The sequence below is a fragment of the Bufo bufo genome, chromosome 6 (assembly GCF_905171765.1).
Source record: "Bufo bufo chromosome 6, aBufBuf1.1, whole genome shotgun sequence".
In the NCBI taxonomy this organism is placed as follows: Eukaryota; Metazoa; Chordata; class Amphibia; order Anura; family Bufonidae; genus Bufo; species Bufo bufo.
The window spans coordinates 430,639,488-430,655,089 of record NC_053394.1 but is presented as its reverse complement, the minus strand read 5'-3'; the positions used below and the strand labels follow the sequence as shown (position 1 = coordinate 430,655,089).

The following is a 15,602-nucleotide window of genomic DNA, read 5'->3' as shown; positions in this document are numbered from 1 at the left end:
TGTCACTATGGGAGAACACTGTATTACAGGTGTAGTGATCAGTGGGGGTCTGAGTGCTGATCGCTAAAATGAGGAGTTAGAAGCACTCACACACAGCACTCTCTCGTCTGTGCTGAACACGGATTGGAGAGCGGCTCATAGATTTTTACTGGGCTGGGCCTCTTTTCAGCAGCGAGAAGACACAGCGCCTTGTGAGTACTCCTCTTTCTTCGTTTTAGCAATCGGTGGAGGTCTCAGCACTCGGACCCCACCAATCAAAGCCTTTGATATATCACTATGACGCATCAAAAGTTACTTCAATGTACAGAGACCCTTTAAATTGTGTATTAAAAGTCTACTGATGGTAGGCGCATTATCCACAGCAGCTCAGAGTATTTCAGGAGAGGAATTTTCAGATGGGAGTGGGAGTTGCATAATCCACAGCAGCACTGAGTATTGCAGGGTATTACAGGAGAGGATTGTGCTGATGGTAGGTGCATCATCCACAGCAGCACAGAGTATTACAGGAGAGAAAGCAGTGAATTATTGTTTTAGGAGAAATCACACTTAATACATTCAGCCATTTATCTTCTTTCACTCCATTATTCAGCATAATTCTCTTCCGCGTTGTTATTTTCTCCCTCACTCAGGTGACGGACAGGGCATTGCGCCCGCACAGTCCCTCACTGTGGTGGCAGCAGGTGATGCCTAAATTATGCAGTATTTTACAGGTTCCAGATGAATTAGTGTTGCTTTCTTCACATAGCGGCTACAGGATGCTGGTATGGACTATCGTGCTCACTCTCAACCCAACCCCCACCCCCCACCATACCCGCGAATAACGACACACACACCAGGTTGTAATGAATTGGCCACAGCAGCCATTAATTAATACATAAATTAAAACTTTCCTTGAAAAATATATAATAACCAACCCATATGCAACGGCATATGACAACATTCTCCCCCCAACATATGTATGACATATAAAACCTAGTAATGACGAGGGAGGTCCTCGAAGCCCCAAAATGTTTAATATTCAAAACCTTAAATCGCGGGGTACTCCATCTTTGCCCCCAGCCGATGAGCGCCAGCTCAGAGGCACCACTGATGGACCTAGAACCCCAACCCCCGCAAATACCAACCATGAGAGTCCAGCCCCAACCATGGAGCCCTCCCATCCTCCATAACCTGTTATTCCACCAACTCCAAGGACCTCCCGCCGCCAAGAAAGCACGTGCTTGAGACCTTAAGCATGTGCGTCCCTCCAAATTCCTAATGCTATTTCAATGCCCCCCTGCAAACCCAAGTTCCACAGATCCATACCGATCTCATTTAGATGCACCCCATCACTCCACCAAAACGCACCAGAGCCTTGTTCCAACTCAGCATGGCGCACAACCACGGCACCATTCCTTAACATAAATCTTACCACTGCCCGGTTGACCTTTATCCGTGCCTTATTCAATCTATCCGTTGACCGAGCCCTGCGCCACACATGCCTATAAACCACATCTGACCAAACTGTTACTATTTTTGGGAATAATGACCAAATCCGTAAGACATCAAATTTTATGTCCCTTATTCGCTCCCTGAAAGGTCTTGCCCCGAGGTCATTACCACCAACATGTAACACTAGCACATCCGGAGGTCTATCCAAACGCACTAGCCTGTGGATCTCTGACAGCACACTATTCCAAACCATACCTCTCTTTCCTAGCCAGCGGATCACTGCAGCCTCCCTTGCAAAACCTAACTGCCGCACGTCCTGCCGTACCGCCGCCCTCAAGGCTCCCCAAAAAACATATGAATGGCCTAAGATCCAAACTAAGGCCGGTTGCCGTCCTGCAAGAGAAAAAACAAACAAAACATAGCACTGCTAAGTATCTACATTTATCTAATTATACAACTATACCAAATCAGAAACATAGTACCATTATACAACAACAAAACCTGACTGCTTCCCAACTCTCAACCTTACAGGCGAGCCGGGCGTACGTATGACCTAAAACGAACTGACTCCCACTGACCTATGTGTTTGACTACTTCCTCGCCTGCCCCTCCTCTTGCTGCCTCGGTAGCCGCCCCATACAGAAAGAGTGATCAGTATAACTCGCCCCCTCTAAACCCAGGCTCATCAAACACTGACGGAAAACCACTAGGAACTGAAACCGGGACAAAAAGGACCCATCATCATGAATTAGAAGCGGCCCCAACGACCTGTTCTTTACGGCCCGATAATCCCCCAGACATTGTACCGGACACATAGCACAACCTGGCACTGTGTATAGTACAATCCTGCACCCCTTTCCAGTCACATCCGTCTTCGATCGTCTGATCCTAAACTCCACCCTGTCCTGATAGAGGTCAACATCCTCCTGGAACAAACCACCTGGTCTCCGAACACTCCCACTGACTAATTCCCCTAGACGCAAAGCCTCAAAGAAGGCCAAAGATAAGGCCAGCTTAAATAACACCAATTCAGAACCTGACTCTATGCCTAATTCCAACAACAATGCAAACGAAACCGGGCACCTATCATCCTCACTATGCTTTTGACGCCTCCAGCCCTTCAATGCCTGAGCCACTAAAAAACGCTTAGTGACATCCGGCAAGCATCGTAAGCGACAACCGAAAGCCACACCTGCGAACAACCTGTTCAGCTTCGCTATGGACCAACCTTCATCCTTGCAGTGACCTAAAAACAGTAACATGGGTGCCTCCAAGTCACCGCCCGCACCATCCACATGAACACCTAATGTGTAACACCAATGTTCCCAATAACCCTACACCCTACCGTATGCGTCCCACGTATTCGGGGCCAATGAAGACTGTATCAACCTTGCTACCATTCCTCCAGCAGGTCCTAAAAAAAGGTCGGGCAGGAGAGGGGGAACTCCTCCACCTCTGGCGCCAGCATCCGAAATCGCTCCCACTGGAAATGAGAAAGCACGTCAGCTATGCAATTTTTAACCCCTGGAACATGAACTGAAACCACCCATGCATTCAACTCCAAACACTCCAGGACCAAAAGTTGCAGTAACTTAACGACCTAAGGCGCCGACGCCGACAATGAATTAATCGCCTGAACCACTCCCATATTGTCACAATGGAAACGGACTTTAGAATTACGAAAACTCCCGCCCCACAGAAAAACCGCCACGAGTATCGGAAAAAGCTCTAATAGAGCCAGATTACGCACCCATCCCCATGAGAACCACTCCTCAGGCCATTTTTCCACGCACCATTGTCCACCGCAATAAACTCCAAATCCAGTTCCCCCTGCAGCATCGGTGACCGCCCGTTATAAGATTCCAAAAAGGGACCCCATACGCTCATGTCGTCTCATCTCCCTTCCCAACCGAATATAAGGATGAGGCGCCCGACGCCTTGGAAGTCGCCATTGACAGCCACCGTGGAAAAACTCTGCCCATCAGTATTATTCGACACGCAAAATTTAACTTGCCCAAAAGTGACTGTAAGTCGCGTAACTGAATCTTGTTCAACCGCAGTACCCGCTGCACTGTATTCAAGTCATCCAGTTTATCTGCCGGCATTCCATCTTTTAGGTATCATTAACGATACCCAAAACATGCCCACAGTTTTCTCAGGTGCCAGCGGAACGCCAAAACGCTTAAACAACGTTTCTAACGTATGCAACAATAAAGAACAAACCGACGAACCTGGCGGACCTATGCAAAGAAAATCATCTAAATAGTGGATGATAGAAGTCCAGCCCGCCGCGTCTGCAACCGCCCATTCCAAAAAAGAACTGAAAGCTTTGAAATATGCACATGACAACGATCACCCCATCGGGAGGCACCGGTCCATGAAAAAAACTCCTGTCCCAAAAACACCCCAATAAATATAAGCTGTCCGGGTGTACAGGTAGTATTCGAAAAGCCGCCTCTATATCCGTTTTTGCTAACAGAGATCCTTTCCCAAACATTCTCACCCAAGCAATTGCCGTGTCAAACGATGTATAAGCCACCGAACACAGTTCAGGATCTATTCCATCATTGACCGACGAACCCTCAGGGCATGACAGATGATGAATGAGTCGAAATTTTATTCGCCTCCTTCTTGGTAACCACTCCCAATAGTGACAAACGCAATCCCAACACCGGAGGCTCCAAAAACGGTCTCGCCATCCCACCAAGCCGCACCTCCTTATTCAGCTTCTCTGTTACTACCTTCTTATGCTCGTACGCCCAACGCAAATTCTTTTTTAACAAGACCGCCTCCCCCGGAACAAAAGGCATACGAAAACCGCAACTGAAACCTTCCCGCAACAACCGCGCCGCTTCCCTATCTGGGTACCTACTTAGAAATGGCACCATCTCGTCCAAACGCACCGGCGTCCCCCCCTTTTTGCCTAACCCCTCTGAAACATCTATTAGCTCCATGTCCACCCCCACAGGAAGAGCATTCGTGCTTGAACTTGCACTTTGCCCCAATCTTACACCCTCCTTCATTGAACAAGTCCCTTGGCCGCCGCAGTAGTAAACGAGGACTGGCCGGATCCCCCCGCCTCTCCCGAAAGGACTGAACGGTTCTGACCGACCCGGTGCTCCCTCCAGCGACACACCCCAACTGTGCATGAGCTGCCCAGGCCTCCACTCCATCTGACGGATTGAACCTGGACCCGCTAAGCCCCACGCTGGGAGTGGCGACACCCCAATGGGACCCCGTCCTGCTGCTAATGACACCAAACCTCCCAACACATTCGCCAACCCCCGCTGTAACTCCCCAGAAGGTCCCTCACCCCCTCCACCCCCAAGAGCACTAACAGTAGATAGGAAAGGTCCCCAGGAGAACTCACCAGGCTGCCTGGGCGCTGTGCTCCCAGCAGCCGCAGATCCTGACTCCGGTCCTGACGCTGCTCCTAGAACTCGTCCATCCAATGGTCCGAAATCCTGGCGCAACCTTTCACCGCTTGAAGATGATGCAGCCCCCCTGGGCCCTGGAACAGACGTGCTGACGCCAGTAACTGAATAGGAAGGGCCACCGACCTGCTGCCCGCTATCGCTTGCTGATCTCCCCCGGATGATGGCACTGGCGACGCGGGGTGGGCCAGCAAGCTGCTGCCTGCTCTGCACCTCAAGCCTGCCCCCCCCCCCCCCCCCCCCCCCGCCACAGGGGGGAACAGCCCGCTCCACCTTACTGATCAAAGGCTGGGCAGACTCCCGGGGTTCCGCCGAACCTGGGCCAGTTCCAATGGGATGACCAGCAGGGGGAGTGCCGGTTACCCTGCGCTGCTTATCAGAGTCCCACCATGTATTTGGATTCCTCCCACGTCGGGGCTGCCGAGCAGAAGGCTGGCGCTCAGCAGCCCGGCGTGGAGAGTCCCTTGTGGGTCTCCGGACCCGACGCCGGACTCTAGGAACATGATCCGGGCTAAGGCGCTCCGGCGGCCGTGAGCGCTGTGGCCGGTGTGGCTCCTGCTGCAGAGGACCCTGTGCTTCCTCTGTCTCCACCAGTAAGCCCTGCAACTGCCCGCAAAGCCATTCCGGACCCTGAGCTGCCGCCGCCTCATGCAGCTGGCGCAGTAAAGGCTCAATGTCCACCATGTGGGAAAAGGTGAGCGCGCCGCACTTGTTATAATCTCCCCGTCTGCCCTATCTTTTCCTAAAATGGCTGCCACCTTTCTCCCGCCACCCCTATTTAAAGGCCCCCCCTCCTAACTCCACCCTTCCCTTTTAAACCCCCCCAATCCCGGCCTGGCAGGGTTGGCTGATGCCCCACCTGCGTCATGCTGGCCTCCCCCCAGGCTACACCCTCTAGTCCGGCCACACTTGACAGAAATCATCACTTCATGTGTGTGGAGTTTGACAACCAGTGTGGTTTATGTTGCAGCTCACACTAGAGTTGTCACGCAGTTTTCCAAGCGTCTCAGTTGTCACCGCTAGCTAATATAAAAGGTACCAGCACAGGGGGGCAGATCTCACAACAAATCTGCAGCAAAATCCGCGCACATAAGATATAGATTTTTTTTCTGAAGATTGTTTCCCTCTAAATTAAAAGTGGTGAAAATCTTCAGCAGAAATTACTGCCGGTGTAAAAATATGCACCACAGGTCGGTCTCCGCTTGCAAAATCTCATGTACATGGTTGGCACTCTACCTTATTGTACGCCAGTCCGCCTCAGAATTTGGGCTTTAGCCATACATAGCAGAAATGCTACAGATTTTCCGGATTTCTGGGCAAAAAAATCTGCGTAGCGCAGCCCCCGCCATGTGGATAAAAAAAAATAATTCCATGTGCTGGTTTTAAATGTGCAGCATGTCCAAGCTTTCTGTGGATTTTCACAGCAGATTTCACCCTTTCCAATACATACAGTTAAAATCGTGACTAAATCCACACATCAAACATGCAGAATTTGCCCGAGAATTTTTTCCATCCCGTGTGGAAGTAGCCGTACACCACATCGGCCTGTGCACACCCAGCCCGGTGACCTGAGCCAGGGAAGTGCAGGAGGTAGATTACCACGGCCAATGGTGGTTCCTGATTTGATTTGCACTTTCAGATAATTTATTTAATATTTATTACATTTGCCATTCTTTAGATTCAAGAAGATTATCCCGATTCCGGAGCAGAGCATGGTCCAGATGTTGTGTTACCTGCTAGAATGTCTCCTGACCAAGGAGAACACCCCCTCTGACTGCCCCAAGGAGCTCTACGAGCTGTACTTTGTCTTTGCCGCCGTGTGGGCCTTTGGAGGAGCCATGTTCCAGGATCAGGTACGGATCGTGCTGACCTTTGTCGAGAAGCTGGCTGCGGCATTGTGTCATTTCAGTCATGGTCATTATTTGTGTACCCGGTCATGTCACCCCTCCCCCATTCTCTGAGCGCTCCTAGAAGTTCCCATTATGTTTCAGGAAATAAATCAGCAAGCGATAAACCCTAATAAGTGGTACAGAGTAACAAGGGGCGACAACAATTAGGGCTTATGCCCATGACCGTATGGCCGAACTCGATGGCCAAATGTCTTTTTTCGGCCTTATATACTATGTTACTATTTTGCGATCCGCAAAAAATATGGATGACATGGTTCTGCATACGGACACGAAAAGAAAATACGTTCGTGTGCATGAGCCCTAAAGTCATCAGACGGTTCACAACCAGACTGGTGAGAGCAGCCAGGGCCTAACCTAGGGACTTGGCAGGTCCCAGACCACAGTACTATAACCTGCCATCCATTCTACTGAGAACAGCAGACACTGCACAGTACCACTTCTCCTGTCCTGTATACTGGGTGTAATCTCCAGTATCTGCTCTTATTCTGTATATATATACACTGCACAGTACCACTTCTCCTGTCCTGTATACCGAGTGTAATCCTCAGTATCTGCTCTTATTCTGTATATATGGACTCTTAATTTGTAAATAAATAAATAACAAAAGGCCATAACGATATCTATACAAAGAAACTAAACACATTACTAAACCCACCTCGACCAGTCCACCACCCCACTAGAACCTACAATACTATTCACGCTTAAAACACTTTCGTAACCCCATACTATACATATTTACATATTTGCATCTTACACGTATATACATAAAATCTATAAAATAAAATATATACACAATATACATAAACTATATACAAACTATATACACAAAAAAATAAAGGGAACACAAAAATAACACATCCTAGATCTGAATTAATTAAATATTCTTCTGAAATACTTTGTTCTTTACATAGTTGAATGTGCTGACAACCAAATCACACAAAAAAAAATAATGGAAATCAAATTTTTCAACCCATGGAGGTCTGGATTTGGAGTCACACTCAAAATTAAAGTGGAAAAACACACTACAGGCTGATCCAACTTTGATGTAATGTCCTTAAAACAAGTCAAAATGAGGCTCAGTAGTGTGTGTGGCCTCCACGTGCCTGTATGCCCTCCCTACAACGCCTGTGCATGCTCCTGATGAGGTGGCGGACGGTCTCCTGAGGGATCTCCTCCCAGACCTGGACTAAAGCATCTGCCAACTCCTAGACAGTCTGTGGTGCAACGTGACGTTGGTGGATAGAGCGAGACATGATGTCCCAGATGTGCTCAATTGGATTCAGGTCTGGGGAACGGGCGGGCCAGTCCATAGCATCAATGCCTTCGTCTTGCAGGAACTGCTGACACACTCCAGCCACATGAGGTCTAGCATTGTCTTGCATTAGGAGGAACCCAGGGCCAACCGCACCAGCATATGGTCTCACAAGGGGTCTGAGGATCTCATCTCGGTACCTAATGGCAGTCAGGCTACCTCTGGTGAGCACATGGAGGGCTGTGCGGCCCTCCAAAGAAATGCCACCCCACACCATTACTGACCCAATGCCAAACCGGTCATGCTGGAGGATGTTGCAGGCAGCAGAACGTTCTCCACGGCGTCTCCAGACTCTGTCACGTCTGTCACATGTGCTCAGTGTGAACCTGCTTTCATCTGTGAAGAGCACAGGGCGCCAGTGGCGAATTTGCCAATCTTGGTGTTCACTGGCAAATGCCAAACGTCCTGCACAGTGTTGGGCTGTAAGCACAACCCCCACCTGTGGACGTCGGGCCCTCATATCACCCTCATGGAGTCTGTTTGTGACCGTTTGAGGAGACACATGCACATTTGTGGCCTGCTGGAGGTCATTTTGCAGGGCTCTGGCAGTGCTCCTCCTGTTCCTCCTTGCACAAAGGCGGAGGTAGCGGTCCTGCTGCTGGGTTGTTGCCCTCCTACTGCCTCCTCCACGTCTCCTGATGTACTGGCCTGTCTCCTGGTAGCGCCTTCATGCTCTGGACACTACGCTGACAGACACAGCAAACCTTCTTGCCACAGCTCGCATTGATGTGGCATCCTGGATAAGCTGCACTACCTGAGCCACTTGTGTGGGTTGTAGACTTCGTCTCATGCTACCACTAGAGTGAAAGCACCGCCAGCATTCAAAAGTGACCAAAACATCAGCCAGGAAGCATAGGAACTGAGAAGTGTTCTGTGGTCACCACCTGCAGAACCACTCCTTTATTGGGGGGTGTCTTGCTAATTGCCTATAATTTCCACCTGTTGTCTATCCCATTTGCACAACAGCATGTGAAATTGATTGTCACTCAGTGTTGCTTCCTAAGTGGACCGTTTGATTTCACAGAAGTGTGATTGACTTGGAGTTACATTGTGTTGTTTAAGTGTTCCCTTTATTTTTTTGAGCAGTGTATATACAAACTATATACAGATTATATACAACTTATAGATCTAAATCTAACTAACCCACCACCAGTCCACAGCAAATATGCAAACTGATAACCTCCAAACTTCCAAGGGGATAAACCCCGAGCTTTGAGAAGTCCTAGTCTTTCCCCAGTCAGACTGGGGTCAGTCAGTTTGCAACAAAAAAAAAATTTTTTTTTTTAAAATATATATATATATATCTAATTTTTTTTTATATATATATATATATAATAAAAAAGAAAAATATATACACTCCCTCCCAGCCCCCCTCCCAACCTAACTAAACCCCACTATAAACTTAACAATACTAATATAATAATATGATATTATCATAACACTAACATAATACAAAACATACCTATATAATACAATATAGTACAATATAAATACACTATAAATACAATATAGATACCATAAACCAACACTATTACACCTAAACCAGCTATGGTTCGGTACCCGTAAGCCTTTCCATACTTGCATTACTACAAAACAAAACAAAAACCTATGAGTGCGCTATATCAGCCCACCCCCAGGAAAAGAGTAGTACTCAGCTAAGGAACCCCAAAACCGAAGCCCCTCCACAGACTAGAGGCCTTGGGGTCCCCCCACCTTTCATACTCAAGAGAGCGTACCTTCACCAGGTCACCCATGATGTTCCTATATACCGTCTCCACCGGGAGGATTTTGTGACTCTTTGTTGACACTAGACACCGTGCACACCAGATGTGGTGCCTAACCACTGCACTAACTACGAATAAAGTGCGACGGTCCCTCCCACCAAGGTCTATGAAAGCCCCATAGGCCCACTCCGCATAGGACAGGGCGGCCAGCCTAGGCCAACCGATGGAAGCCCCCACCCTTTTTGTATACCTCTATATTAAAGAGACAATGAAAAAAGTGGTCCATGGTTTCCAGCAGGTTACCACACTCCTCCTGGGGACATCCCCTTTCCTCAGAGTTTCTACACTTCACATTGTCCCTTACATATAGCTTACCGTGGAAGCAGCGCCAAGTCACATTCCAAACTTTCTTAGGGATTTTTTCTGAATTCAACAAAGACAGCCCACCCTCCAGAACCTGACTTGGGCAGTCCCTCAAGGCCAGTGGGGCCTGAAAAAGGTAAGATAGAACCTTCCTGTCAAGGGAAAACCTCGACATGGTCTCCACCTCTCCCTTCTCCAGACCCCACCGTCTCAGGATTCTCAGAACCGGGGCAACATAAGCCGGAAGATATCCATGTCACGCACGTAGGTCTTTCACTCGCCCTCCTGTCTCCCATTCCTGGAAGAAGGGCCGAAACCATTCTCTACAGGAAATTACCCACAAAGGAGCCCTCTCTTTCCAGAGGTTTGCAATATTAATTTTCAAAAAGGTATTTGTTAATAATACCACCGGGTTGACCATATCCAACCCGCCTAGTCTCCTTGTGCGGTAAGTAACCTCTCTCTTGATTAGGTTTAGCCTGTTTCCCCACAACATCTGGAAAAAGAGGCTGTAGACCGTAGCCCAGAGAGACCCTGGCAAAACACAAACACTGCTTAGATACAGAAGCACGGGAATCAGGTAGGCTTTGCACAGGTGAACCCTTTCCCTGAGGGATAAAGACCATCCCTTCCAACGGTCCACATTTTGGGCGACATCTTTTAGTCTACTCTCCCAATTTTGTTGATGATAATCTCCATCCTGGCCAAAATTGATGCCTAAGATCTTTACAGACTTCTGGGGTTCTGGAAGAGTGCCCTGGAGATCGAAGACAGGATCCCCTTCCCCCAGCCAGAGAGTCTCACATTTGTCCCGGTTGATCTGAGACCCAGAAACCTCTAAATAACGGTCCACCTCCGACATCACCCAGCTCATGTCCTCTTCTGAAGAAGCAAGAATGGAGACATCGGCGTACGCCACCACCTTCAGAGATGGCCCCCGCACTGCCAGTTCCATCCCCACCCCCGCCAATGGTCCACGATCTACCCTTCTAATGAAGGGATCAATCGCAAACACATACAGCAAAGGGCTAAAAGGACATCCCTGGTGGACACCAGAAGCGACCTCAAAAGGTCGATCTGACCAACCATTAATCAACTGGAAACTCTCCGCCCCTTTGTACAACGTTTTTAACCAGTCTACAAACCTCCCGGGTAGACCATACCACAAGAGAACAGACCACAGGTACTCATGGTTCACCCGGTCAAAAGCCTTCGCCTGGTCCAAAGATAACAGAAACCCTTTCCAAAGGCCGGCCCTGCCCAGCTCCACGGCTTCTCGGATACTGAGAACGGCGCTAAAAGCAATCCGGGAACAGAGCAGTGCTGAGCCTCAGAAAGAAGTCTCAGTGCAAACTTCACCAATCTGCAGAAAAGTATTTTTGCCAGAATCTTCCTGTCCACATTGAGAAGCGATATGGGTCTCCAGTTCTCAATGCGGGATGGATCTTTACCCTTTGACAGAATAATCAGGGCTGACTTACCCATTGACTTTGGCAGAGTGCCCGAGGAAAGACACTCGTGAAACACCTCAGTCAAGAGAGGAACTAATTGTTCCTTGAAAGCCTTGTACCACTCGGATGTTAAGCCATCCGGACCTGGCGATTTATTGGGCCTAAGCCCATCAATGGCCAGTCCCACTTCCTCTTGCCTGATAGGTTCTGCCAAAAATCAAGAAAGGGGTCTATTCCTGCCTTGGGAATAGTTTCAGCCAAGAAAGCTGAAAAACTGTCTCGATCCAGCTCTTTCCAACCCAAGAGGTGAGAGTAGAAAGACCTGACGACCTCCAGGATCCCTGATTTGGACCTATTCAGGGAACCCGTACTGTCGAGCAGGCCTACCACGAATGTACTTTTTACTGCCATCTTACAGTTTCCAAAGGGGTCGGGTGAGCTGTACTTCCCGAAATCCCTTTCAGCAACCAAAGAGGCGTATCTATCGTACTGACACCTCTTGAGCAAGGATTTCACACGAGAGATAGCCTCACGGTCTAAACCAGTCTTTCAAGTTTCTTCCTCAATTCCTGGTACAGACAGTATCTGTCCCAGCTCCTGAGGTTAGAAAGCTCACGGAAAAACCTCGCCGTCCTTTTTTTATCATATCTCCCACCACTCCAACTTACTGTTGCAGAGGTCCACCAAAGGTTCCTGGCTCTGAAGGAAATCCTCAAAGGACTGTCTTATTGTCACTTCTTCCAGGAGAGACAAATTCAGCTTCCACATACCTCTGCCCATACAGGGAGTCTCTGCAACATTCAAAGAGAAAATAATCAAACAGTGGTCGGAGAATTCCACTTCCACGGCTTCTAAAGCCGAGAAAACAGCCTCCTCCTTTAAATAAAACCTATCTATTCTAGACCTACGATTTCCCTGAAGAAAGGTGAAATCCGCGTGGTCTGGCTTATGCCGTAAATGGGCGTCCACCAGACTAGTATCCTCAGCTATCCTAGACAACACAATGCTATCAGCATCCAGCCCACCTTTGGAGCCTCCCCTATCACAGGCCCTCATCACATTGTTGAAGTCCCCTCCAAAGATCACTTGCCGGCTGTTAAAAAGAAAAGGCTTAATCCTCCTGAGGAGACACTTGCGGTCCCACTTACTCTGTGGGCCATAGATGTTTATTAATCTAAATTCTTGTCTCCCCATAAGGACATCTAAAATCAGGCACCTTCCCATTTCTAACTCGATTATCCTCCTGCATTCCACTCTTTCGGCGGTCTTAAAAAGTACCGCCTCCCCGCTACGTGGCTCGGCCGCAAGAGACCAGAAAGACAGACCTAGCCGCCATTCTCGCTTGGCTTTTGCCAGCAGAGTCGTACTTGTTAACCAGGTCTCTTGCAAAAACAAAATATCAGCTTCAATACGGCTGAAAAAAATCAAAGGCCAGGAAATGAGCTGTGTCTGACTTAATACTGGCAACGTTAATGCTTGCCAGTGTCAACGGGGTGAGTTCCGCCATCATTGATGATCGAGTTAGATAGCCTTCTTTTTCCCCACCCCACCACCATCAGCATTTTCATCTGAACCATCACACTCCTTCTGTCTTTTCAAACATACAGAGACATCCACACCATCCTTTTTGCCCAAGGTTCCAGGCTTGGCCCCCCCTCCAGAAGGTAATTTACCCCCTGAAGGACAGGGCCCGGCAGCCTGCGGCCAGCTGAAGCAGTTGGGGGATCCTCGCCAAGGGCCTGGTACCGATTAGAGACTTCCACCAGAGGGGACCCAGCTGATCCTTCCTTAGGCCTCTGGTCAAGGATGAGTGGGACAGATGGGTCCCACTCCAGAGAGGGCTTACGACCCTCTCCTTTCTTCTTCTTCTGTTTACTCCGCTTGTTCCTCCTACCCTCCAACCACGCCCTGCCACCCTTGTCCAAGCTTTCGCCGTACGAGGAGACAGGGTTGGCGGATGGGTTAGCCTCCACAGGTTTGGTTCCCCATCGTCGCTGTACCCCGGGTCATTACAACCGGGATGCTCAGCCAGACCAGCCGAAAGACCACCTGTTCCCTATCCTTGCAGCGTTGTTCTAGCCGCCTGATCTTGGATGGCCTTTGCTTCTTCGGATCCTGCCTGCTTCTTCCAGCGCTAGTAGTTCCAGCGCTCGTCCCCTCACCAACTGATTCAGTCCCGGCAGCAGGCTCCTCCCCAACCACAGACCCAGCCTCGCGGCTAGTGCCTGCCTGATCTTGAGCTCGGCCCTGAACCCTGTTGGCGAAGGCAAGCGGACAGCGACTAAACGGGTGACCTAGGTCCCCACAGCGGTTGCACCGGATCTGCCTACAAGATGCGGCAAGATGACCAGTGTCCCCACACTTCGCACACATGCGAACATCGCATTGTGCGCTGAAGTGGGTGGGACTGCCGCACTTGTGACAGACCTTTGGCTGGCCCCTATAGAACACCATAATCCTATCCCTTCCTATGAAGGCAGAGGAGGGAATATGAGCAACAGAATTGCTCGATCAAACAGCTCCACGCTGAAAGTTCCTCATCGAGCACCTTGGCGGGGAACTGCCCCACCCTACCATATCGACTAAGCCAAGTCATGATGTCTACACTAAACAGTGATTCATTACAGGTCAAAACGGTCACTGTCTTCACAGTCGATTGGCGGGTGATGGCCTCGACGGCAACACCCCGCCACTCCGGGGTGTTCTTAATCAGCTAATATTTAGACCAGAAGAGCTCTAAACCCTCCGGCCTAACAAAGCTGAAGTCGAACATAGCTGTGCAGTAGGGATGTATGAGTGCAAAGATATCATTCGCTACAAACCCCGCCCCCAGGAGAAGTTCCACAACAGTCTTCCTAGAAGGAGCTGCTGCTTCCTTACTCCTCCAATAGAGACGGGCCACATTCCTACGGTCCCTCCCCTGTGTGGGGTGAGTCCATACGATCTCACCCCTCCTTTGTTCTCGGAAGGCCCTAAAACCATGCCTTTCTGTCCAAAAAGCCAGGTCAACCGACCCTCCCTCTACCTGTATGGAAGTCCCCGGTCCTTTTTTTAGGGCCTCCAGGAGGCGCCGTTGCAAGTCACCCCCGCCCGAAACCTTGGGCAAAGAGTCATCCGAAAAAACACCCGCATACGTCTTTGTTTTTGCCATCCTCTCTCTCACATCCTTCCTATTGCTTCCCTCCGCATAACTTCCTCCTCTTCATCCACTTCCATATCCACAATATACTCCTCAATCAAAGCTTCCTCATCCACCATCTCAATTTCTTCCTCATCCACAATCCCATTCACCTGTTTAGGGCTCTTTCACACTTGCGTTATTGTCTTCCGGCATAGAGTTCCGTCGTCGGGACTCTATGCCGGAAGAATACTGATCAGGATTATCCTAATGCATTCTGAATGGAGAGTAATCCGTTCAGGATGCATCAGGATGTCTTCAGTTCCGGTACGGAACGTTTTTTGGCCGGAGAAAATACCGCAGCATGCTGCGCTTTTTGCTCCGGCCAAAAATCCTGAAGACTTGCCGCAAGGCCGGATCCGGGATCAATGCCCATTGAAAGGCATTGATCCGGATCCGGCCTTAAGCTAAACGTCGTTTCGGCGCATTGCCGGACCCGACGTTTAGCTTTTTCTGAATAGTTACCATGGCTGCCGGGACGCTAAAGTCCTGACAGCCATGGTAAGTGTAGCGGGGAGCAGGGGAGCAGCATACTTACCGTCCGTGCGGCTCCCCGGGCGCTCCAGAGTGACGTCAGGGCGCCCCAAGCGCATGGATCACGTGATCACATGGATCACGTCATCCATGCGCATGGGGCGCTCTGACGTCATTCTGGAGCGCCCGGGGAGCCGCACGGACTGTAAGTATACCGCTCCCCGCTCCTACTATGGCAACCAGGACTTTAATAGCGTCCTGGGTGCCATAGTAACACTGAAAGCATTTGGAAGACGGTTCCGTCTTCAAATGCTTTCAGTATACT

The 15,602-nt window shown here is 49.5% G+C and overlaps 1 protein-coding gene across 2 annotated transcripts in view; it reads left to right on the top strand.

Moving 5' to 3' along the window:
* DNAH9 (dynein axonemal heavy chain 9) overlaps window positions 1-15,602 on the top strand; it is a 186,428-nt gene that overhangs the window by 83,291 nt on the left and 87,535 nt on the right. For both annotated transcript variants that reach the window (XM_040434702.1, XM_040434703.1), the window contains exon 35: window positions 6,544-6,718. In XM_040434702.1, coding sequence (XP_040290636.1) covers window positions 6,544-6,718 — 175 coding nt within the window. The remainder of the gene's footprint in view (window positions 1-6,543; window positions 6,719-15,602) is intronic.